General features: G+C 41.6%; 3 protein-coding genes across 4 annotated transcripts; 2 read left to right on the top strand and 1 right to left on the bottom strand.

Moving 5' to 3' along the window:
• Nucleotides 1–5763, top strand: eef2kmt (eukaryotic elongation factor 2 lysine methyltransferase). Its single transcript, XM_071527319.1, is given in 9 exon segments — nucleotides 1–33; nucleotides 36–164; nucleotides 684–746; nucleotides 877–957; nucleotides 2056–2163; nucleotides 2840–2973; nucleotides 3871–4115; nucleotides 4693–4845; nucleotides 5648–5763. Coding segments are annotated over 9 exon segments (1047 nt in total). The 3' UTR covers nucleotides 5749–5763.
• A 27-nt stretch (nucleotides 5764–5790) lies between these two features.
• On the bottom strand, nucleotides 5791–15473 carry alg1 (ALG1 chitobiosyldiphosphodolichol beta-mannosyltransferase). The gene is made up of 14 exons (XM_071527315.1): nucleotides 15256–15473; nucleotides 14439–14516; nucleotides 14220–14323; nucleotides 13455–13603; nucleotides 12284–12373; nucleotides 11855–11968; nucleotides 11182–11303; nucleotides 10088–10126; nucleotides 9937–9996; nucleotides 9689–9799; nucleotides 9065–9179; nucleotides 8543–8618; nucleotides 7549–7726; nucleotides 5791–7303 (listed from the first exon to the last, which is right to left on the bottom strand). The coding sequence occupies exons 1-13, from the start codon at nucleotides 15425–15427 to the stop codon at nucleotides 7592–7594; spliced, it is 1365 nt and encodes a 454-aa protein (XP_071383416.1). The 5' UTR covers nucleotides 15428–15473; the 3' UTR covers nucleotides 5791–7303; nucleotides 7549–7591.
• Nucleotides 15474–17096: 1623 nt separating this feature from the next.
• On the top strand, nucleotides 17097–25870 carry cunh16orf89 (chromosome unknown C16orf89 homolog). Of its 2 annotated transcripts, none has more exons than XM_071527317.1 (8): nucleotides 17097–17318; nucleotides 19775–19927; nucleotides 20794–20944; nucleotides 21252–21369; nucleotides 22091–22253; nucleotides 22862–22966; nucleotides 23652–23741; nucleotides 24293–25870. In XM_071527317.1, exons 1-8 carry the CDS (start codon nucleotides 17150–17152, stop codon nucleotides 24394–24396), a joined length of 1053 nt encoding a protein of 350 aa, XP_071383418.1. In that variant the 5' UTR covers nucleotides 17097–17149; the 3' UTR covers nucleotides 24397–25870. The 2 variants fall into 2 exon arrangements, with proteins under 2 accessions (XP_071383418.1, XP_071383419.1); XM_071527318.1 differs by having other exon boundaries at nucleotides 22862–22992; nucleotides 23684–23741.
• The last annotated feature ends 31 nt before the right edge of the window (nucleotides 25871–25901 follow it).

Raw genomic sequence — 25901 nt, 5'->3', positions numbered from 1 at the left:
ATGGGTAAAGAGGAAGTAAACAATGTGGAAACCCAAAACACATGTTCAGAATGATGAACGCTCAGCAGCCAGGGGAGCAAACCGCAGGGAATAAAACCGACATCTTACATGACTTCCAGGTGTCTTTTTTTGCTATGAGGCGTCTGGCTACATTTCCCTGGACTGTAAGTACGGCTTGCGGCGTTTTAACCAAACTCAATTAAAATATCAGGCTGTTTAATGCTTCCTCGCTTATTGGTAAACGCACACACATCGTATAACATGACTCAAGACCCATTACTAACAGATGGAGTGTTCTGGTAAATTCGGCATACACATGATCCACCTACCAGCTCCTAATTTGCAGTAAAAATCTAATTCCTTAGAATTTGTTCGCACCTTTCTCTCATGCCCTCCACGGTGTATTTTGGTGGAAGAAGATTGTGCAAATATAACAGACGAACCAGTCGTAAAGATTGTAGCCGAATTCAAGAGTGGATCCTAGCAATTCACAAAAGGTCTTAAGTCAGATTCTACCGGGCATATATATTTTGTCTATAAGCAAAGCAACATAACATCAGCAGGTTTTGAATCACAATCCACTCATTAAATGGTAGGAACGGCTCTCTCCATACAATAATAGAGAAAACCACAAATGCCACTTGATCATTTCTAACCCACTCTGATCCTGTGTGTCTTCACAGTTTCTTGAAAAGGAACTTGGAAACGACAAAACCTCAGAACTGATCTCAGATATCCTCAAACAGGTAAGTAGCCTACATGCATTCCTCTTCAGCTCACTGCCGGCTGGTCTGTGTACCTGCTGCTCAAATCCTAAAAATAGCCCCACAGTATCAGTGAAGTGAGTAATAATAATCTGCAGTTTCTCTCTCACAGACGTGTTTACACCCTCTGTGCCAGAAGCATCCGCCGTCAGTGAAGTACAGGAGGCTGTTCCTCACCGAGCTCATCAGGAGGGTTGGTGTCTCATCATCAATATGTTACATCCACTATTGGGAAATGTTCTAATACCTAATCTTTGAGGCTGGTATGGAAGTAAAACTTGCTAACATTGTGTATTAGAGGATTTCAGAGGATCCAGTCGAACTTAATTTCCCCTTTCTCCACAGAATGGCTTGTGTAGCATTTTGAAACAAACCGCTTAAATCATAATCACAAAGCTTTGATCGGTGATGGAAACATTACATTCTGACCTGAAACGTTTTGATCAGCGCTGGCATAATCTGTGTTGATTTTCTTGTGTGATGAAGGAGGAGCGTTTGGTTTGAGGAACAGAGAAATACCCGACCGCTGTGGACTCCATGCCACCCAGAAGTGAAGCTCACATTCCACACTGTACTCCTGTTTTCTGAGACCGAATCCATTGAGATATCAGCTTTTGTTGGCTAGAAAGGCAGAATAACTATAAATAATAATGTTCAAAACCTGCAGCTACAGCCTGAATATGAGATCTGAGCAGCACAAGATATGAAATGTTGATCAAATATTTGTCAGTGACACAATTTAGCTCTAAGTGAAGGGTTCACTTACTTTTGCACAGCCTATTTTTCATTTATAGTATTAGAATTTTATAGCTTCATAAAAATATACAAAATATTCTTGTTAAATTAGTGTAACAGAAAACATTGTATAGGTCTCAGTAAAAACAATTAAAGTAATTTCATTTTAAAATAATTTTGTAGCCCAACACATTGTGCAAAAACTCATCAAACTCAACCTTTACTCCACTTACTTCCATTGTGTTCCTTGGTGGAAGACAAAATAAACCCAACAGTAGCAAATGACACAAAAACACAGTAAAACACACAATTAGAATATCATAGGATATAAATGGCAGTAAATGGTCTTGACACTCAGCACTTGTCAGTTTGGTTGTAATGTCAGTAATGCCGTCACTTCCTTTTCAAACAGCATTAGGACAGGTTTGTTCTGCAGGAGGAGGCAGACACACAGACTGATGCCAGAGAGGCAAAGTGAGGCTCGGTGCTGCAGAGTTTCCCTGCAGGACTCGGTCCGGTCTGACTCTTCTGAGTTTGTTCTGCTGTCTGTCCGCAGCAGGAGGCGGCGGAGGCGGAGGCGGAGCCTCTGGACGAGCTGTACGACGCTCTGGGCCAGGTGCTGGGAGCCGAGGAGGGAGCGGAGTGCTACAAGAGCTACATACTGGTACCTTCACTTATCATGTGGCTGACTGAAAACCACACACTCATTTAGAAGAACACGATCCAAGAATTTATCAAGATTTCGATGGCATTGTAAAATTAGGCCTGGGCAATATGGTTGAAATCAATAATCATAAGGTATATACATCACGATATGGCTCACATATGCAAAATCACATGTTAAATAATCAAATTAATGTTCATCCCATTGAGCCGAATGGTAATGTTAGGTGTGATATCAAGCAACACTGAAATTTTCAAATAATATTCCTACCATACCTCATTTATTTATTTGTTTTTAAATAGAAGATAACAATTGTGATAGAAGCAGATTATGAGCCCATTAGTAGCATAGATACAATTTTCTTGTAATATAATTATCAGGAAATCATCAGAAAATTGCACTTAATTTAATGTCATTAACTGTATAGTTGATGCACTTATGATGCCTTATAACACCATATGAGCACCAACTCATAACAGAACTGAAAAACAGAAAATGCTGACAATAAAATCTCAATACTGGTGTGTGTGTGTGTGTGTGTGTGTGTGTGTGTGTGTGTGTGTGTGTGTGTGTGTGTGTGTGTGTGTGTGTGTGTGTGTGTGTGTGTGTGTGTGTGTGTGTGTGTGTGTGTGTGTGTGTGTGTGTGTGTGTGTGTGTGTGTGTGTGTGTGCTGCAGCCCTGCGGCGGAGCGGTCAGCCTGCTGGAGAGCGTTGCAGTGATCTCAGAGGGGACGACGGGCCTGGTGACCTGGGAGGCCGGCCTCTACCTGGCAGAGTGGGCACTGGACAACCAGCAGGCCTTCAGCGGCAGGTAGACCTTCCTGTCCTCCACACAGAGAGGAAACCTCCACTCAGCCGGGTACGGCTTCCATCACGGCTCTCGTTTCTGTGTTGGGTCACCGCAAAACTCCGCCTGAAACTAAACTAATGGTTGTGCGTGTGTTCATGTTCGTCTAAGTGGGCCAGACATGCAACAGCGTCCTCTGTCCCCTTACTGCATCTGTATGTAATTTGGTATGGGTCTAGGTCTGGTTTATTTTTTTTATTTTTTTTACAGGACAGAAATTTAATAAAGGGTAATAACTGTAATAATGCAATTTTACAGTTTTTGAAAATACATGAAATCCTTGTGAAAATCGACAGTATATTGTCTAGTTTTTTTTTTACAGTGCAGCTACAGAAAAAAGCCTAGTAAACCTGCAGTGAAATTTGATTTTCTTTGCACATTTTATTTATTCATGTAATTTGTCAGTAATGTTTTTGTCACCCTGTCCACTGGTGCAAGGTTAACCAGGGATTTGAACCAGCAACTTTCCATAAGCGGCCAGCTTCTCTAACCTTTGGGCCAACCCATGGCATGAAATACTGGTGGGAATACATGGGATACGACGCCCGGATCCTAAGCAGGCCACATATGTTTTTTTTTTGTTTTTTTTGTCTGGTCTGGGTTAACAGCTAGGAGAATTGTATTTAAAACCAGTCTTTCAAAACATTTCATGATTATGGGGGCGAGAGCCACAGGTCTGAAATGCTCGAGTTCAGATGGATGGGGCCTCTTTGGAATGGGGATGGTGGTAGATGATTTTCAGAGCAGAGATGGAGCACAGACAGGAAGGGGGTCGAAGAGACTGACCAAACAGTAAGAAACCGTCCTGCCCGCATTGCCTGACTCCTGTTTTAACTGCCCCCCCCCCTCCCTCCCTCCCAGGACGGTGCTGGAGCTGGGCAGCGGCGTGGGGCTGACCGGCATCACCGTGTGTCGCTCCTGTGGCCCGTCCAGGTTCGTGTTCAGCGACTGCCACCGCAGCGTGCTGCAGAAGCTGCGGGACAACGTGCGGCTGAACGGGTTGGACGGCCGGACCGGGCCCGGGGTCCGCGTGGAGGAGCTGGACTGGGGGGCGGCGACCGAGGAGCGGCTCCGAGAGATCGGGGCTAACATCGTTATCGCTGCAGGTAGTTTAGTCTCATTATGTGCCGGGTGTTAAAGAGGAACTAAACCCCAAACCCAAATCTGTGTTAAGCCTCATATCTAATGGTAAAAAGCATGCTACGGAAATTGCCATCTGCTATTGGCTGATCTTTGGTGCCAGGTGATGACCACCTGTTGTACTGTATAGAAGGTGACATCACCTGGCACCAAAGACCAGCCAATAGCAGATGTGGGTGGGTCATCCTGTCTTAAAGAGCCGCTAACCCTAAAAGAGTTTCATCAGTCTGGGTTTCAGTGGAGAGTTTTAGTGTCCCATGATGCTCTACATGTTTCAGAGGCTTTTCCACTCTGACAAGAAGAAAATTCTCTGGGAATCACTGCAATTTTTTTTACGTTAAAATGGTCAAATATCAGCAATCGGCGACTTCAGTCTAAAAATATTATCAGCCGTCAAAAACCCATGTTGGTCGAACCTAAATTGCAATGTTTCACAATATAAAATTATACTGATAATGCATTTTGGAGCTAATACATGTATTGTAAAATAAGCCGTTGATGTCAGGTCTTTAAAAAAACGTCTCCCCCCCCCCTGTGGTCCAGATGTGGTGTACGACCCCGACGTCATCGGCTGTCTGGTGAAGCTGCTGTCCAGGATCCTGAGGGGCTCGTCTCCCCCCGAAGGCCCCCCGGAGGTCCTCATCTCCTCTACGATACGAAACCCCGACACATACAACTGCTTCAAGCTCCAGCTGGGTAAGAGCAGGATGTGTTGGTGTGAGGAAATCTGAGCGCGAGAGACTTGTTTTCTTTACATTTTACAATACGCTGCTGCATTCATATCACAAGGGAATAACTGTCGGTATGAGCTGACGGTTCAAAGCACCGACTTGGAAATGTTCAGTGTTCAAACCCATTAGAAACAAGACACCAAGACACCATGTTTGATTGTTTCTGTAGACTTTGGTTTCTCCTCATCAGCTGTTTCACATGTCACATACAGTACTGTGCAAAAGTCTTAGGCGCCCTAGATTTTTTATATAAATTGCTGTTTCTTGTATATTTTTTTTATATATTCAGAAACTTTTCATTAGTTTTGAAAGCATCTTTGCTTTATGGATTTCTTTGACATATGCCTAAGACTTTTGCACAGTACTGTACATGTGCTGTGTGATGATACATCTGAGTTCATGTTTTACAGCAAAACAAACATTGTAATCTCAACCACAAACCAAAATATTTTAAGAGTTGTATCCATAAAATAACTTGACCTTCATTTTGTCTGTTTTATGGAGTAACATTCCCTCCACTTGATTACAAGTATTTCCTTGTAGCAGACATCAGTATTGAATCTTCAGTCTTTCCCATATGACATGAATGCAGCGGTAGTTACAGCTTAGTAAGAAATCCCACCTGACTTTACATAAATATCAATTATTTTGTGAAGTTACTTAACTCTCTTTGTTGCCACTTATCCCAGGATGCTGCAAATAGTTTTATCTATCAATAATTCAAATTTCTGACGTGTGGGACGACCATGTGTGTTTGTTCTTGACAGAGAGCGCGGGGATCAGCCACCATCTGATCACAGGACCAGTCAGCCATGTTTTCCCTTACAACAGAGTCTCTACCATAGAGCTGATTAAACTGTACATATGACACCGCTGTAGCACAATAAAGATTTTATTTACAAATGTACACGATATCAAAGTCTCATTCATACATTCAAGTGCTCTGAAGTAGGAAATACCGCTGGAATGAACAGGTTTGTACAGATGGAGAGATGATAGCTCTGATTGATTCCTCTCCAGCAGCACCAGTGATCTCCTCATTTATCTCACCTGCATTAGTGCTGCGCTTCTTTTCCTTAACATGTGAAGAACTCAAATTAAAAGAATAACGCTGCGTTCTGTTCAAAGTCGGAGGTCGGAAATCCCCAGATGTTTCATTCCTGAACTCAATTTGGCGATTTTAGCTAGCTAGTTAGCATAGAACCTAAGCAACTGTAAGTGGAATTTTAAATTTAAAATGTATGTTTAACTGTTTACCACACAGGTGTTTTGACAGCTAGATAAGACTGGCGTGACACATGGGCCACGGCTGCAAAGTGCAAAACCCTATTCAATGTCTATAAGCAAAACAATAAATCAATATTTTATGTGGTTGCTCATTCTGTGTTCTAATAATTTATGTGAAATGTATGTGGTGTTGTTAATTGCCCAGGACCTTTTTCACTGCTGTCAAACAACTGCACGATCATTATAATTTATTTATCTGGAAGTCACAAAATTCTAACAAGCTACCAAACTTCTGTGAAAACTTCCGTATGAGAGCGGTCATGTTAGCATTTTGAGACAAAGAAAACATTTTAATGATCCTGCTGTTGTTTGACAACCTTGAATAGGTAACAACAAATTATTTACACCATATACATTTCACATCAATTATGCGAACACAGAAAAAGCAACCACAGAAAATGTCGATTTGTTTTGCTCATAGAATATGAATAGAGTTTCACACTTGTACCGCACTTTGCCGTGTCATCGCCCTTCTTATCTATGCAAGACATGAAACGCTGAGAATGAAACTTGATTTGTTTACAGTGTCTGCTGCCATGGTGATGTGACCTAGTAGGAAGTAGGATTTTCTGACTTTCTGGCTTCTCTTGAACGCAGCCTAACCTTCTCCCTCATGTCAAGAAGAGGCAAAATGCATCCAATACCTGATTTTAAAGTCATGATATTTTTCCTACATGACAGAGAGAAGAAAGTCCTTTTCAGTCTCATTTCAAACTGCCAACATCCCATGTCTACACTATGAGAATCCACTAACCTGCTGCTAATCTACACCCAGCAGACCGACCTACTCTCATCCTCTCTTTATGTTCACACTCTAACTCCCTGACATTAGCCGTCTTGTTCCAAGGTAACAGGCTCGATATTTTCCTTTGGATTTCACGCCGGTTCATTGTCCATTTTCATCTTGACGTTGTTCTAACGTTGCTCCTGTGGTTTCCCAAAGTCATCCACATGTTGATCGAGCATCCTGATGGCCTGGTGCTGTGGTGATTTCAGCAGAGTCAGTCCGCTAGGGATAGATCGATATATCGGTTTGCCGATATTGGCCTTTCATTACAAAATCCTCCGGTCGGTGTCATCTCCCTCTGATATGATGGAGTTTGATTACATATGATCTTCTCTGGGAGGCCCTGAACCTGAAAATATGACATTGATCAAATTCCACACAAGTATGGATGAATATTTTATCATCATCATCATCGTCATATCAGCCTGTGTTTCAGTGGAGAGTTTTAGTGTCCCATGATGGTCTCAATGCTGTTTCAGAGACTTTTCCTCTCTGCCAAGAATAAAATTCCTGGAGGAAACGCTGAATATACTTGTAACTTTTTTGGAATGAAAATGGTCAAATTTAAAGTTACTGAATATCGGTACGAAATACCAGTTATCGGCGGCTTCAATCCAAACCAGTAGAACCTGAGTGTCTACTGTGCAGCAGAGATCAGCGGGAGGACGTTCTGGTCCCAGTTGTCGTCCCAGCGCTGCCCCCTGCTGGCCCGCAGGTTCCTCCTGAACACGCCCAGTCTGCCCTCCGCACTGGGAAAGTCTGACAAGAGGGACTGGAAACACACACAGCCCCAAAACACATTAACACGGGATGATCAAAGGAAGAAGAGGGCAGGAGCTAAGTGCAGGTACAGGCCATCCACAGGTCTCTAAAAGGTATTTAATTATCTAAATAGAAGCATTAAAATATCTTAAACTATATATTAAAGTAGTACAATATGTATCCTATCTGCTTTACTAAACACAGTTGGACTTCATGTTCCTGAACAATTAATTTCCTGGTGTCTTTTTTATTATCCTGCCCATTTATAGTTTTACAACTTTCATTAGCTGTGTATAGGAATAGGAAAGTAGGAATACAACTTTGGGGGAAACATTAAATCTTTGTATTTTTTGGACACTAAAATGGTCAAATCTAAAAGATACTGTATGCACTGCAGGGATGGGGCGATATTCTTATCTCACGATTCATGATTCGATACACGATATGGGGGTTCATGATTCGATATAACTACGATATGATGTGATCAATAAAAGTTCAGTGACAACAAAGTCTGACTGTGCAGAATTATGTTGATTTCTGAGCCACACACCTTTCTAGTGATGGCATTGGCTGCTAGAATGTAAACCTTACAAAGTGCTAATAATATAATTTGGATGGAGAGTTTGTGAAATTGTGATGGTCAAGCGTCTCATTTGTGATTACTACAGCAGAATAACATGGAGCTAATATCACCATTCATTTTTTTTGCCCCAAGATACGTATTGTCCCTTTTTTTTTTATATTGTCCCATCCCTAAATTGCACAGTACATGTATGTGCCTGCTGGTTGTGGAAACACACAGAAAGCACCAACGTGTTTCTCTCACCTTGAGCTGCTCAGCCAGTTCCTCAGAGTCTCTGAAGATCAGCCCGTTCTCTTCATGCTTCACCAGTTCATGTAAACTTGGAAACACAGATTGTTGTTTTAGAGCAGATGCACACTACAAGATTATTTTTTTTACAGATTCATTAAGCAACAAAGTTACCATCCCAGCCAAAGATCACTGAGCTCAAGGAAAGCCTCAGAGAAACTATGACAGAGGATTTTCAGCCCATCTTTTGGGGCAGAAGTAGTAGTAGCAGTAGTAGTAATTGTAGTAGTAGCAGCAGTATTTGCAGTAGTAACTGTAGTAGCAGTAGCAGTAGTAGTATTAATTTCTGTTTTATTACTTTTACCTCACTGACCTATTGATCTATCCTTTGTCTTTTATCTCTCTTGTTTGTGAAGCACTTTGTAACTTTGTTATAAAAAGTGCTATATAAATAAAGATTAATTATTATTATTATTATCATCCTGAGAAAACCCACTGACTGCTCCATCCTGGGATCTAAATCGGAGAGTCTCTCACCAGTTGAAGCTGATGGCGCAGACGGGCAGGCAGCAGCCGAACATGTCCACCACCTTCATGGGCAGATCCAGACCGCTGGACGACTTGTGGAGACAGACACCCAGGTCTGCTGAGCCTGCAACACACACACACACACACACACACACACAGTCTGGTAAAGGAATGGCTGAAGCGGTAATGCACTCATTGCTGTCCTCTGCCCTGCCCTTCCCAGACAGATCACCTGTCAATCACACAGTGTGGGCGGAGCTTGGATTTTCTGTTGCTGCAGTTTGAGTTTCTCTTTTCTCTGTCTGTTCAGCCATGGTGGCTATCACTGCTCATGCTAACTACCCAGTTCTTCTTCTGCTGTTTATTCCAAACAAATCGAAGATGTAAAACGCATCACTTCCTGTGCGGCAGAGGATTTTTCCCAGGAAAGCGCTACCAGACACCGGCTGTTTAGAACAGACAGTGGAGAAGATTTATGAACTGGATAGAGGTTGGATCACTGTTGTGTTACAGCAATTGGTGATAGTTTAAGGAGAGGAACTTCAAAACTGTCACATACACACCCACATGTTTAGATGTCCCACTATGGTGACACACACACACACACACAAAGAATGTGTGTACCAGCCGTACCTAGTAAGACAGGATAGTCTTCTGCTTCTAGCCAGGGAGTGCAGATCGTCACATGCTCAAAATGGAGGGAGGCTATCAGTTTCATGTAGTACTCCTTCTGAGGACCCTTCCCTACACACACACATACACACACACACACACACACACACACACAGTTTCACAAATTATCAGTGTTAGGCTCGAATAAAACCAAGATTACCATGATTGTGACACTTTTAATCTTTTAACGTTGGTTCTCAGAGGATTACCTGTGATCACACAGACCAAAGACGGCAAGGAAGCTCCTCCTTTGATGAACCCTTCGTATTCTGTTGAAACGGAAACATGTCCGAGGTGACACGTGATTAAAAACACAGTTTAAATTAAAATTAAAGGGTAGCGGTGTAAAGGCTCTCCTACCTTCGAGAGCCTTCAGCAGAATGGAGAAATCTTCATCCTCTGTGGAAAGAAAGTGAAACCTGTTCATTTGATTATCAGACAGCAAAGAACTGATGATGGTGTGTTTAATGAAAGTAATAGTCAAAAGTGGAAACGCAATTCATGTCTTTAATGTAATGATGTGCTGTACAGATCAAATCTGTCCACAAGACCCAGAGCTTCAACCCAATAAGATAAAACAGGAGGAAACTTAATGATCCCTGCAGGGAAACTGAGTCGTTGCAGCAGCCAAATTATAATAATTGGATACAGCAAGGGAAAATAGGAACGAAAAATTGATATAAATAAGAGTATAGCAAAATGGGGTGTGTTTAAACATAACATGGTTTCAACAATAGAACGTGTTAAGTAGAAATATATGAAAGAAAAGTATGAAAAAATGAACTACAACATTATGAAAGTATGTAAAATAATAGAGGAACAAAAAGTGAATTCAGAGCATATCAGAGGTGGGGACTCGAGTCACATGACTTGAGATCTTGTGTTTGTGTAAATGACTCAGACTGAAAGTGATGAGATTTGTTCCAGCAGATGACTGAATTTAAATTCTGTTTTCTGAATTTGTTTGGAATGACTGAATTTATTGAAGTTGAAACTGATTCTAGAAATCAAACTCATGATGCTCTTACCAAGTTTTTATCCTATTAAAACCATATTGCATTGAAAAGTCCTAGATATTTAGTTTTCTTTAAGATATTAGACTGATACTGGACGCTTGATTTGTTCTGACTTGACTTGCTGTTCTACATTTAGACTTGAGACTTGACTTTAATGACAGGGACTTGACTTGGTGTTCTACAGTTATACTTGAGACTTGACTTGAGCCTCAAGACTTGAGACTCGAGCAAAGCTGACTTGGTCACACCTCTGTAGCATGTACAAGATGTGCTAAATGTATATGAATGTACATGTATCTATGTCATGTTTCTTAGCCTCCTGTAAGTCTCCTGGTGTCCCTCCTGCAGTATCAGTGCAGTATCAGTACAGTACCAGTGCAGTATCAATACAGTATCAGTGCAGTACCAGTACAGTATCACTACAGTATCAGTACTGACCCGTCCAGCTGGTGCTGCTGAGCAGGAGCGCCGGTCGGCCCGGGGTCAAGGTCACCGTGTCGTCAGCAGGGTCGTGACCTGAGAACACCGTCCTCTCCACCTCGCCTTCCAGACGCTCCGACCTGGAAAACACACAACAGGTCTGGTGTTGACGCATTACGGCACGGTGCAGTGTGTATGTTAAGCTTTAAAATAAATTCTGGTACTTTTTAAAAGGACAGTATGTTGTCAAAATGGTTTTGATATTAACAATAATAATAATAACTTTGTTTTTATAGCACCACTCATACATAGAATGCAACTCCAAGTGCTTTACATAAAACAAACGGATTAAAACAATTACAAGCAAAAATGACATTTTCAAACAAAATTAAAAATACAAGCAAAAGCAAGACAGAATTTGTCTAGTAAAATGACATTAAAAAGGAAAGAAAGAAACATGAAAACAGGTAAGTAAGGATATAATAAAAGATAGAAATATTGTTTTATCGTGCTCCAGTGCAGGAACGAACCTCTCTAACTGGACGACTTTATCAATCTCTGTCTTGGAACATGGGAATGCAGCTCTATGATGATGACGCTCTCATCGATGTGAATGAAGTGGATGTGTTTTGTTTTGTTTTGCTTTGTTTTGTTTTGTTTTGTCTTGGAGCAGATTCTCCTCGGCACTCACCCGCTAGGCTGGAACTGAGGGAAAGTCTTGGCCAGTCTCACGAACAGATCGTGTCGGAGCTTCAGTGGCGTTTCTCTGAAGATGGAGGGCGGTCTGTCGTACAGAGTGGTCGCCCTGCAGAGGTCACACAATCCAAAAAAATCATTATTAACCAAGTTCCTTCATAAGAATAAATGGTTTAAGATGTAGCTATAATCTCAGGGATTGGAGTTGTTCTGTCCTGCAGCTTTATTCCATTTGTCACACAAACCCAGCAGGTAAATGGAGCTGGTTAGGTGGTACGGAGGTGGCGGTTCAACATGTGGGGGCTGCTTCCATCCTCTTCATAAATCCTGCTGTATTCTATTATTCTATTGCAGGGGATTTCCCATACATGCATGTGTGCGCTTTGTCCCATGCAGAATAAGTCCAAAACAAAATAAGTCATACTTGATGCCCCAGTTCCTCTGCAGGTCGTCCTTCATAGCGTTGGTAACACACAGGTTGTGAGTGGCCAGAGGGCCAAACAAGTGTTCGTACCTGGGAGAGAGCGGGAAGAGAAACTGTAAAAAAACAAAAAAAACAAAACTTCTCCAGGCCCTATAAATAGAACAGTAGATTCAACTGAAATTTTAGACTGTGTAAATATCAAATTCATGGCAAAATATCATGCGAGACCAGACCTCAAGTCAGTGATCATAAGGCAAACAAACTGTACTTTATACATGTAAAGGCCCTATCCTCATATAGGCCTAACTGACATAAGTTTGATAATACTTACTAACATGAATACTATGAATTTTTGTCATAAAACAATATATCAGCCATTATATCTTGGGAAAACATGCTGTTTTTGAGTTTTGATGTACAGAGTTATTATTATATTTCCACATGTGGTTACCTTTGCAGAGTTGCATGCATGAACATGTTGAACTCACATATGGATGTATGTAACTGTAATGTACCCATACTCAGAGTATTTCTAAAGCTACATAGGCTACAAAATGATATTCAACTCATATCAGTAATTAGTGACAGTATAGGAAGTACAACGATAAATCAGTATTACAGTAAATTAGCACTATTACTATTACAAAATAAACTAAATATACACTATAAGCTTATGAATTTATTTGCTCGAGTCCCAAGTCAGTCTCAAGTCTTGAAGCACAAGTCTAAATGTTGATTACCAAGTCAAGTCCCTGTCATTAATGTCAAGTCTCAAGTCTAAATGTAGAACAGCAAGTCAAGTCAGAACAAATCAAGAGTCCAGTATCAATTTAATATCTTAAAGAAAACTAAATATCTAGGACTTTTCAATGCAATATGGTTTTAATAGGATAAAAACTTGGTAAGAGCATCATGAGTTTCAACTTCAATAAATTCAATCATTCCATACAAATTCAGAAAACAGAATTTAAATTCAGTCGTCTGCTGGAACAAATCTCATCACTTTCAATCTGAGTCATTTACACAAACACAAGATCTCAAGCTAAGACTTTAGAAACCTTTTCAAGTCATCAAAGTACAAGTCAAGTCTCAAGTCTTCTCTTCATGCATCAAGTCAAGTCTCAAGTTTCAAGTCATGTGACCCGAGTCCCCACACAGCAGCAGTACTGACCACTTTGCCAGTCGGACAACAGGGTGCCCCGCTCCGTGGGACAGGGCCATGATGGTGTAGCCGTAGTTGTGCCAGTCGATGACAAACCTGGACCCACGCAGTCCGCACACGAGCCAAGCCACCGCAATGCTGGGCAAGCCAGGGGGATTCTGGGATATGAACACAATCAGTTTAGCTGTGAAGTAAAGTTTGCTCATACAAGGAATCTTGGTAGGCTGCTCCTGTAGGTTACATTAAACACAACCAAAAATTATAAAAGCAGAATATTATGGAATTCCCTATTAAAAGTATATAGAAAATTGAAAATATATATAGGTATAGAAATAGGTCTCTTCTGTAAATTATGAACATGGAACCTGACTGAATTAAGAATTAAAAGGACCACAGCCATTCTCTGGAGTAGCTTCTGCTGCATTCAAGTCCTACAGGAAAAACGGGAGGTACAAGCTTCCTAATTGAATATACCGTCACTGCACTTCAGGTGGTTAATACTACCGGAAAATACTGTTCACCTCAGCTTTGAGCTTTGATTGGTGAGTAATAGGAAAAAAGAATAAGCAGAAATATATACAGATAGAGAAGAAAGAGATTGTACTGAAAGGTAATTACAGCAAAGTCTGTGATGCTTCAAATACAGTTCGGATCCTCTCCTACCTTTACTTTGAATCCAACACATTAGGAGTGTTGAACGATGTGTGTGCTATATGTTAGCTTACTGACATGTCACTACAAACAAACTGTTTTAATGCACATACACACACACACCTGCATGAGAATATGAGACTGTAACTCCATCTTCAGCAGCACATGGAGAAGCTGCACAGACTGGAGAATCACCTTGGTCACATATGTAAGGATTCTTGGTCCCGCTGAAAAAGCAACACAGGAAAGTTAGACAGCAGTTTGTCTGAGCAAAAAATCACTGAATAATCCACTGAAAAACGCCCACTGTTGAGACAGACATGCAGCTAGTAAACCAGTTACCTCGAATGCCTTTCACTTCTGCAATAGGAACTATCCTTATCTTCTCATCTCTGAGTACATCCTGATGCGGTTTGGTGTCTGAAATCAAATAATCAGTCAGCGTAACAAACGGCTAGGACGCTTGAATGATTCAACTCATTCATTTGAGATTTCTTAAGAATGCCCATTTTAATCACATCAAAGAAAGATTTCACCCCAAATTAAGTCTGAAGAGGAAAAAACAGTAGTACTGTCACAGTCTGTGTCAACCAGGAAGATTTCTCACTTAATTTGTCCCTTGTTGGAGAGAAGGCCACACCAAACTCCAATAAAAATCTGCAAATTACACGGAAAACGTACACATCTCATATGACGCCACTTAATAAAATTTTACCAAATGTCAAATTCGGCATACATCTGATCCAGACAGCAGCACCTAATTTCCATAAAAAAAACATTTTTTAGAATTGGTTTATATTGCTCATTACCGCCCTCCACTGTGTATTTCGGTGCAAGTAAGCGAATAACAGGCAAACCAACACTAAAAGTTGAAACTGTATTAAACTGAAGTTCTGCTTGGTGAGTTTTCTATACGCCGAATTGACCAGAGCATCCTAACGTTTCATAAAAGATCTTAGGTCACGTCCTAGGATTTGTATACGTTTGCCGATATTCAAAGAAACTAATAATTTTAAATGAAGTTTGGCATCAAGTTCTCTCCTAACAAGAGAGCGTCAGGTATCCGGGCTCGGGCTGGCAGACACCCTGATATACGGGAGCCATGTGAATGACAGTACGAATTTCTGCTGTGGTGTCGCTTGTTGTGCAGCGGTCTTACCTAAAAACCCAACAAAAGTAACGTTGTATCCGTGTTTACTGAGAGACAGCGCATGATACTGCATCCGAGGACTGCGACCGATGTCCCCCAACACAAGCACACACACTCGCCGGTCAGTTTGCGCGTCTCGTTCCCGCAATTTTCGTAAAAATTGGGACACGCACACGACCATAACAGTAAGGGAGACTACCGACCATGTTGCGTTTGCGCTTGTCAAATAAAACACGATCGAAAGCACCGTAGTTAGTGCAGAAACACTCAGAAAAGTCATGCAACTGTAGTAGTGGTCCGCCATGTTTGTTTGCGGTTCCCACTTCCGCGTGACGTGGCTCGCTGAGGGAGGCGTTCTTGAATTAAACGGACCGCAGTTTGTGCTGCATTCAAACCCTACGAGGAAAACGGGAGGTACGAGCTTCCTAATTGAAAATACCGTCATAGCGCTTGAGGTGGTTTAGTTTAGTTTAAGTTTATTTGTCAGGGACCATGCGCAAGAGAGAACATTGATCTCAGAAAAGATAAAAGATGCTTTGCACCAGATTATAGCTATTTGCTAATTTCCATCTGCAGTCCCAGGGCAGGTCGACATAAAATACAGCACAAACAATACAATGAATTACAAAGTACATGTTGTGGTAAATGTTGTTGTGGTAAAGTACATGTTGAGGTAAAGGATAGTTCATGTTGTGGTAAATACTACTAGAAAATACAGTCAATCCCAGCTTCCAGGTGGTAAATACTACTAAAAATGCAGTTCACCTCGGTTTTCAAGTAGGAAATACTACTAAAAATACAGTTCACCTCATTCAGGTGGTAGCCTACATACTACTAGAAAATCACCTCAGCTTTCAGTGGTACATGCTACCAGGAAACTTGAGGTTTGGTGATTAACCCTGATTTCTCCGACTTCCTTATTTCTGATGTCACCAACAAGGAAATACATGCAGTCAAGTGTAGGGAGGGGGGGATGATAGCCTATATTTATTTCAAAGAACAAGAACAACATGAACAATTCTCATCACATGCATCGTTTTGTGATCACAACTCTTAAAAATGCCACAGCGAGACATAACTGCTTACTGGGTTTGGACAGTTCAGTGTTTGGTTTGCTGTAAAACATCGACTCAAAAGCATCGGCCACTAGGCGGGCCGCGTGTGAAAACGATAATGAGGAAAAATCCATGTCTACTGAAAACTTCAGTCACAGAGTGCTGGCGGCTTCAAATGAGTTTGAACGCTTTGGACATTTCCAAGTCGTTCCCTTTAACTGTCATGCCGCACTGACGGTTTTCCCCATACGACTTGAACGCAGCATTACTGTGCAACTAATCACAAATAACAAAGTCCCTTGACTAGGCTACTTAGTTATTTTTGGCTGTGACTGGGAAGTGTGTCAGTATTCTCATGCATGAAATCACCATTTATCCATTATTATAATGCATGAATATTTTTCTCTGTTCTCTGACTGCATGCTGTTTATTGCATTAATCTCTTTCTTAGACTAAAAACCTTCAAATATTGTGATAATTAGCCTATATTGACCAATCAATAGAAATATTAGTATCCATCTAGGTGAATGAATGGATGGATATATATGAGAATTTATTTGATGGAGATCAATTTTGCTGGAACACACCTCAACTGAGCGCTAATATAGACAGTATTGCCATTCCTCTAGGAGAATTCAGTGTATTGAACGTGAGTAACTCGGCCACTGCATCCTGTATTATAATGAATGTAAAATAAACTGGATTTTCTTCTGACAGCCACCCACAGCTCACGTCACAGCTGTTATACCGCCGGCCGGCCTCCGCACTTTTCTTCCTGTTACCGGTCAGAAAAAGTCTGCCATCCCCTCCTCTCTGCCGGAGGAATTGATGCGACATCTGGGTCCGACATGCCGAGGCTTCCCCTGCTCGCGGTCCTCGCCCTTGCCGCGGTCTCCGCGTCGCAAGAAGAGGTCATCGACGACATCCTGAACAGCCTGACCAAGGGCGCCGCGTTCCTGGAGGAGCAGCACGAGAACATCAACCTGGACGGGGTGGTCGGCTTCCTCATCCTGCAGGGTAAGGGCGCTGCAAACTACAGTATGGGTTAGAATGAGCCGAAAAACGCAGCTGCATAGGGGGTTGTTGTTGTTTTTGTTTGTAGTTGTTGTTGTTCTTGTTGTTTTTGGCTCACATCAGCACCGCATATAGGAAGCAAACCAGCGGCACCGTTAGAAAACTGCTTGTCGTTTCCGCTGCAATCATTTCAATTAGGCGGATAGTTTTTGTTGTTGTGGTTTATTCTAGCAGTGGTTCTCAAAGTGGGGTCCGCGGGGCTCCCAGGGGTCCCCGAGGGGAGTTCCAGGGGATCCCCAGTGAGACAGCTTAATTTCACTATAACTTAATTCACTAGACTGTACCCCAATTAGGGAATAATAATAAACTTTATTTATATAGCACCTTTCAAAACAATTGTTACAAATTGCTTAACAGCAAATAAAAGCAGAGTACAGATGGTAGTATCGATAAAAACACACCTAGAGCAACAAGAACAATTAAGTAAATAATAGGATAACTGCAAAACAAGGAATAGAAAATAAACACAAATAAAAAAATAAAACTCATTATAAAAGCCTCTGGAAAAAAGGCCTTGATACAAATGCAACTGCAGCAACAAGAAGAGAAAGAAGTATAAGGATGAGTGGTTTAACTCTCCTCTATTATCTCTCCATGTACAGTCAATACTAAATCAACAACAGGAGGCTACAGATCTCCCCATATGGGTCACTGGGACAAAATCTTACCAAATGGGGACGTGTGGCCCTGATGTGTCTGTATTTTGGGTCACTGACATAAAAAAAAGACTTGAACAGCTTGAGTTATAGTATCACATCAACAAACCCGGTTCTTTAACATAAAGCTTGTGTGTTCAGCAGTGCGCTGCCTGGGGTAGTGATGCAAACAGGATCACAAGGCTCACCTACATGTTTTTTTACACTTGTATTATAATAAATATTGACTATTGAAGAAATACTGAACCAAAGCCTCTTGTTTTGTATGATGAACTTCATTTGTAAACCCAGTTCTCTGCAGTATCATGGTTTGGTATCTCTCCTTTTGCACTGACTGATAACTGATGAAATCAATTAGAAAAAGATTATTTTCACCTTTTTTTTTATCAATAACTATATTCTTAAGACATTCGACTTAGTTAGGGAATTATGTTTATCTGGCATTGCAGCTTCTTGGCCACATTTGCACAGTTAGAGGTATTTATATGAAAGCAATCCAAACATATGAAGGGCTTGTTTCCTCTGCTGGCTTCCTGTGGAGAGCAGAGCAGCTCAGTGTGTTGCATCAGATTACCCGCAGCACTGGACCGCTTATTTCTCCCAACGTACAGACAGACCCGTTCACAACACCGGGTTCATTTACCTGCTTGGCTGGGAAACTGCACTTTCTTCTCCGGAGCTGCAGACCGGAACAACCTGCCTTCAGACAGGAAGTCAACAAGATGAATCATAAGATAAAATAAACGAGTTAAAGTGGCTCTTTAGTGACATCATGTTGTATGCTGTTCATGATTATAGCTGACCTTAAATGGGACTAATGGGACACATTATCAATGCATCATGGATCCGATCACTAGTTTTTCATTAGTTTTGTACCGCTTCATGGATTAACACTGCATTCCACAAGGTTTTAGTTATAAAATCACAAAGCAAAAGTAGAACAATTGCCTACTGAAATTCAACAACCTAGGAGTCCTGTACAGGTATCATGTATATATGGACATAGTAATAGCAAAAAAGATGAAAAGGTCATAATAAAACTTTCTGTTTAGTAGTGATGGGAAGATAAGCTTATCTCATGATACAATTTGATATTTCGATATGGGGTTCATGATTCGATATATACACGATACGATGTAATAAATAAAAGTTTAATAAAAAAGTCTGACTGTGCGGAATTATGTTCATTTCTGAGACACCAATCTTTCCAGCGATGCCATTGGCTGCTAGAATGTAAACAACAATTTAAAAATGTCTTTACAAAGTGCAAATAATATAATTTGGATGGAGAGCTTGTGAAACTGTGATGGTCAAGCGTCTCATTTGTGATTACTACAGCAGAATAACATAGAGCTAATATTACCATTAATTTTTTCTGCCCCACGATACGTATTGTCACATTTTTGTATTGTGATATATTGAATTTCAATATATTGTTCCAACCCTACTGTTTAGCCAGCTTGTCTTGTTGCAGTGATGCGACCAATGGGGAAGCTCATGCATTAATGCCAGGATAACATTCAAATGTGTTAATTATATTCTAAAGCTTTAGGCAGCTCACCCAGGCCTAGATTCACTAAAGAAAAAGAAAAGAGCGTGCTGTGTCATTTTGGTGATGCTGCATGGATTTGAGAATGCACCACGACTTTCTTTTCTTGACGACAAGGACTCCTACTAGTTTGCCTAACTTTTGTCTCGTTGGCCACCTGATCCTGATTGCTCCCATGTTGTCGTCTCTCCCAGCTGAACTGAAGGAGGCGGTTCGGACCTGGCCCCACACCGACCCGCTCAGCTGGGCGCAGCGCACCGCCGCCGTGGCTCTGGTCCGACGGCTGGACCAAAGCCTGGACAAGGCCGTGGCCGCGCTGCAGCAGAACGACCCCAAGTACTACAGAGGTGAGTCACAGCCGCCGCAGGAAGCTTCGCTCTGTGGCGCCGCCAGGTGGCAGCGGGAGAAACCTGTTTGAAGGACTTCATTACCCAGAAATGATGTAACTTGATGTCAGTAGAGTGTGCTTTCCTCTGACATAAATTTCTCCTTCTTAATGGCTGATGGGATGGAGATGGTGAAAAACAATAATCTTTCTGTGGACAGAGAACTCGCTTGCTGCTGTTAACTAGAAAGTTTTCTATTTCATTAAGTTTTGATTTGCCCTCTGTGGGGAAGATTTCACACCAGTGACCATACTGACTCCAGAATTTAGGCCAAGTCTACGGCGTCTCAATCAGTGGAGATGAGATGCTTTTCTCTGTTGCAGCCCCACTTGTGATTTAGACTGATAACACAGGTGTATTTTTACATAAAAATCTTGTCTAGTGCAGCTTTAAAGGCCTTTTGGATGGTTATGCTTAGTGAAAGACATCTCATCAGGAAGACATTGGAGGAAAAAAAGTGTTTTTATTATATACTGAGCAGAGAGGTTGGAGGAGACGCCTGAAGAGATGTCTTGGGCTTAACGACCCCTCCCAATCTCCTGAACAGAGAGACGCACAAACATAAAAAAAACTCATGTACATTGTTATATCAGCAATTCTATAAAGTAAGTGCCGTAAAGTAAGTGCAGAAATGCAGCAACGAAAGCTGGGCAACAAAGATGGAGACTAAATAAAAAAAGACAAGGATCTCGCAGATTACCACTTTAAGATTCAGTGAAAACATCTAAGGTTCACGCTGAGATTCAGTTGACTGTAAAACTAACTGACTGCCTCTTTCTCTCTCCCTCCCTCCCTCCCTCCTTCTCTCCCTCCCTGGTCCCCTGCAGAGTTTGAGCCCCTGCTGTCGTGGAGGTTCTGGTTGGTGCCTCAGGAGTGGAGCTCCACAGACTCCAGCCTGGCCTACTCCTCCACCCGAAACTCCGAGTGCTACGACGAGCAGCTCAGCGACAAGTGCATGACGCTGCTGCTGGGCACCTGGTAGGGACGGGGACACAGGCTGAAGTGTCACCACCTGTTGTACTCTATAGAAGGCTTTACACAGATTTGGGTTTGGGGTTTTCAACAGCTGTGAGCGAGCCAGTACACCGCAGACTGTCACAGTTATAGGCCTGAGTGTTATGGATGAAAGGCAGTCCAGTGGTGGTGGTTGTTCTCCAACTGGTGCGGGGAATTCGAGCCTGTGAGCCACCAGCATCACCATGCTACTCAGCTGTACATGTGTAGAATAACACCCAAACATATGAGCAAACTTACCCCCCTCAGTCATCTGTGTCTGTCCGTACAGGAAGAACAACGGGACGCCCTGCATCGTGACCAAGTCCTGTCGGGACACCATGACTCGCTTCGGCTGTCCACACTACTCGCTCTCCCACCAGCTGCTGTACTTCATGATCGGAACCATGGTGAGACGCACAACAAAAAGCCCGGTTGAAATCATCCAATCAATGATAAAAATGATTTAAGGAAAAGTGTTGACAGAGGATCTAGGTTGACCTTATGAACCTGTTTGTGATTAACTTGCAAAGTGCAGGATTCATGATTAAATGAAACGTAGCATCAGTGAATCATACCTCACCAGAACCAAACTGTACAAAATTGACAGTAAATTCTTGATGAGGGAAACTTTACTGGTCAGTTGTGGTTAGACTGATGTATCGGTTTGCGGATATATCAGGCTGATATTGGCATTTTTGACAGCTTCAATACAAAAAAATATTGTAAGTATCAAAAACCCATATCGGTCGAACACTAATATACACACCTGGCAGAGTGGACTAGTCCAAGAGGAAGATTAGAAAACCTGAATGAATTTCAGTCCTCTGAAAATAAACATCCACCAGCAGCTTGAACACCTTGAGGGAAATAGCTTGAGTTGTCAAAAGAGCGTGTGATATAAGCTTTATTTGCTTATTTGGTGATTGCACATGAACATGAATATGACATTTTATTAAAAACATCTGTTGACCAGTCAGTGTCATCCACCTCCAATATGATGGATATGTTTGGAGGTAATTGATCACGTTTAAAGACATTGAATAAAGGCACAAAATATCAGCTAATGGGTATGAAGTTGACCCATATCGGTCAGACCCTAATAGTGACCCCTCCCCTGCGTCTCTGCAGAAAGGCTGCTCCAACATGCTGAAGGGCGACATGCGAGCGTCGCGGGCCAACATGACCGAACGGAGCTACCAGAAGATCTTCTGCTCCAACATGATGAAGAGCAACATGGAGATCATCAAAGACGACTTCAGCGGACAGACGCAGGACATCTTCATCGAAAACAGTGAGTGTCTTTTTATCCGGAGCTCATGGTACCAGGGAACGGACTTCACTTCATCTGTACTGTCCCGTGCCTCCATCTGGAGTTGGTGAACAGTAAGGTGAACAGCTAAAAAGGAAAAATCTGACCTGCAAATATGAAAGTGACACATTTTGCAGACGATGCAGCTGTATATTTTCATGTTTTCTTCATATTCTCCTATTTATATTATTCTAATTTTTAGAATTTATGTGTGCATCTTAATATTTGTATAATTCTTCACTTATTTCGTACTGCATTTAATATTTTTGGGATATTTTCACATTGTACAATATGTTCTACTGCTGTTTTATTGCACATCCTCATAAAACTGTAACTCATATTCTCTCATACGGTTCATTCATACATTTCTACTTAACACATTCTAGCATTGATATTGTTGGTTACATTATGTATAAATACCGGCCATTTGCTGTATTGTTATTTACCAACAGGGATCATTAATGTTTCATCTTCTCTAATAACCTGTGAAATACAGTGGAATTTCAGCTGAATGGTAATATATTTAGAAATATTCCCAAATGTCCAGAGTGGGGTTGACTGACTTTAATTATTTTCCTCTCTGCTGACAGTACTGCTGTGTGGATTGGCTGGCTTCTCTGACTTCTACAAAGCTGATTGGCTGCAGCACATTCTCAGGCTGCAGGATCAGGAAGCGGGATGTTTTGGGAGCGATGGTGAGTGTAACAGCATCTCTCATATGGTTTATTCAAACACATATTCAGAGCTCATGAATATTTAATTTCGTAAAACCAGTCATATTGCTAACATTGGCTATGTTTACATGCACAGAGAATTCCCTTCTTAACCCTTTTTACTCCAGTAAGCTGGTTTTGGGTCGATGCTCTGATTAGGAGAAACCTGGTTAAGATGCCTGGTTTACCATATTAAAGGTGTTACTGTGGCATGGAAACATGCCTTTTGGATTTCACTGTCTGTGCAAACACAAACTCACACAGCATTATGTGTACATTTTGATGTCACCGAAAAACACGGCAGTGTTTTTCGGTGACATCAATTACATCAATTACTATTGGGATCGATTGGATCACCATTTCTTTCACATGCATTAGAAGTAACCTACTGCTCAGTCAAAGGGGGAGGAGGAATATTCTGTTAAGTGGATTACTAATGGCAACTGGGAGACTCAATCGCAGGGTTCAAATGTAAACAGCTTAACCTAAGACCTTAAAGGAATAGTTCACCCAAAAATGAAAATGATGTCACTATCTACTCACTGCTCATTTCTTTAACCAGAGTATGAACAATGGCTATCTTTACGTGCATGTGAACGTAGCCATTGTCAGGATGGCTGAGCAGTCTGAATGTCTCTGCTGAGCTCTACTGTCTGCCTCTTCTCAGAGAGAGGCATCTCCCAGATTATTGGAGACGAGCTGCTGGAACAACTGCAGCCCCACAGGAGAGTGAAGAGGAGGGACAAGACACTACGAGGTGTGTGTGTGTGTGTGTGTGTGTGTGTGTGTGAGAGAGATTAGTAGAAAGACTTTGGATACATGCTTATGTGCCAAATCTAAATGATTTTGAAAGCAAAGAAAACGATCTAATAAGGCTGTGATCAGACAGGACAGGAGGCTTTTTCTCCTGCTCAAACACAAAGCTCAGCTGTGAGCGCCGCTGGTAACGGAGAGAAAAAGGGGTCAAAGGGCGCAGGCGGCATAATATCATTATCATAACATCTCCCATTTTATTCTGTTCTCTTCCACTCCATTTCCTCTCTTCCATTCCATTCTCCTCTATTGCCTTCCCTTCTTTTCCATTCCACCCTCTTCCATTCTGTGCGCTTCTCTTCTAATCCATTCTCTTCTCCTCTATTCCATTCAATTCCCCTTTCTTCCATTCCATTCCATTTTTTATTCCATTTCCTTCTCTTCCATTCCCCTTTCTTCTATTACATCCCATTCTCTTCTATTCCATTCCATTTTATTCTCTTCTCTTCCCTCTTCTTCCTTTCTCTTCTGTTCTACTGTCTTCTATTCTTCCAGATGGCTGTTCCAGTCATATGACAGGTGTGGCTGTTAGTGCGCTGGGAGGATACCTCAGCTACTACCTGACAGAGCAGGACATAACCAAGAGGCCGCTCTCCTGAACCCCCCTCACCCCCCCTTCACCCTGCAGCACAGCAGGGGGTGCGTTCAGAAGAGCAAAATGCTCTGGCTCGCTGGGTAGAGATGTTCTGTATATGCAGCTGGTGACTGTTCCGACACAATATGTTGCTTTATGAACATAGTCATAAGATGCTTAATAAAATGCTTGGTACAAAACAGAAACTAAAGAAAGTCACTTTTTTTTTTCCACTTTTGATTTGTCATGTTGGATTCGGTAAGACATTATTATGTGCTGAATCAGTCCCACATCTCTGGGACCAATTAAACCCAATCACAATGCCTTTTGAAATATAGCCAAAATATACCCTGTTCAACCTTAAGGCAAAACTTCCATTCCTAATCAGCTGAGACTGTATTTTGTAGATGAAAACCTTGCAGGGCAATGAAAATATTTACAAAAATGTGAAATAATTATCTTTATTTTTCAGTAAAACATGTTTTCTTTTTCATCCACTTTTCACCCACTTGATGCCTTGATGCAACTCAGCATTGATGCTGAATGTAAAGTTGTCTTGATTTGATAATAGTGATATATGAAAGCATGTAGATAGAAGGTGTTCTCATGTATCGTGTATTGACTTTCACTCTATATCAGAATAAATAGACTCTATGAAACAACGGCAAAGAAACTTGGGAGTATTTCTAGAAAAAAAAAAGACGTAGTTCAGCTCAATAAGAAGCTTATCTGAAATATCACTCTATTATTTAATCTATGCAGAAAGCACCAGATTTGGTTTGTGAGGTACAGGAAAATGTGTTAGCATTTGAATGCTAGAGGAAGTCAACGGGGCTCGAAACTGTTTCACTACACAGTTAACTGTATAGACGGACTGCAATCCACAAGTACTGATAATAAATGTTAAAAAAAAGAGTTTCTGCTTCCATTTTCTTCCAAAAAACTAGGACTATGGACTGAGAGAACGCCCATATTGATAAATCAGCCAGGCTTCTTTAGAACCGGAGCTGATCCCGCTGAGGAGTTGGGGTGCGAGCACATGGCCCCCGCCTCCCCCAGCAGTCAGGACAAAATGGAAAAAAACAACAAAAAAAACATGGTTACATAAGATATTTTGGTACACACTGGGATCATAACAGTCTGCCAAAACCACTACCCAACTCTACTAAACTCAAAATAATGGGTTCCCATGGTGTGGGTGTGTGTGTGTGTGTGTGTGTGTGTGTGTGTGCACGCGCCCAAAGGAACTCAACAACTGGCGGATGTTTCCGGAAATATACAGCTTCATGGTCCCTGTTTGAAATGTCCAGCTCTGTTGGAAACATTAGAGTATCTGATGTGGAGAGCAGGGCTTCCTCTTGAATCAAAGTACATTGGCGGTTTTGTGTGCATGTGTGTGTGTGTGTGTGTGTGTGTGTGTGTGTCAATTTGTGTGTCCAATTCCAATCAAATTACATCGTGCTTCGAGTCAACGATGTTCACAAAATGCCATCTCTGGCTCCAGTCAGTGACATCACCGGTACGACCGAC

Source organism: Centroberyx affinis, unplaced genomic scaffold, assembly GCF_046629955.1.
Source record: "Centroberyx affinis isolate AG114_WGS23_722 - 3 ecotype Tasmania unplaced genomic scaffold, CSIRO-AGI_Caff_v1 ptg001520l_1, whole genome shotgun sequence".
Classification (NCBI taxonomy): Eukaryota; Metazoa; Chordata; class Actinopteri; order Beryciformes; family Berycidae; genus Centroberyx; species Centroberyx affinis.
The sequence above is the reverse complement of the archived record's forward strand: the minus strand, read 5'-3'. Positions and strand labels throughout refer to the sequence as shown.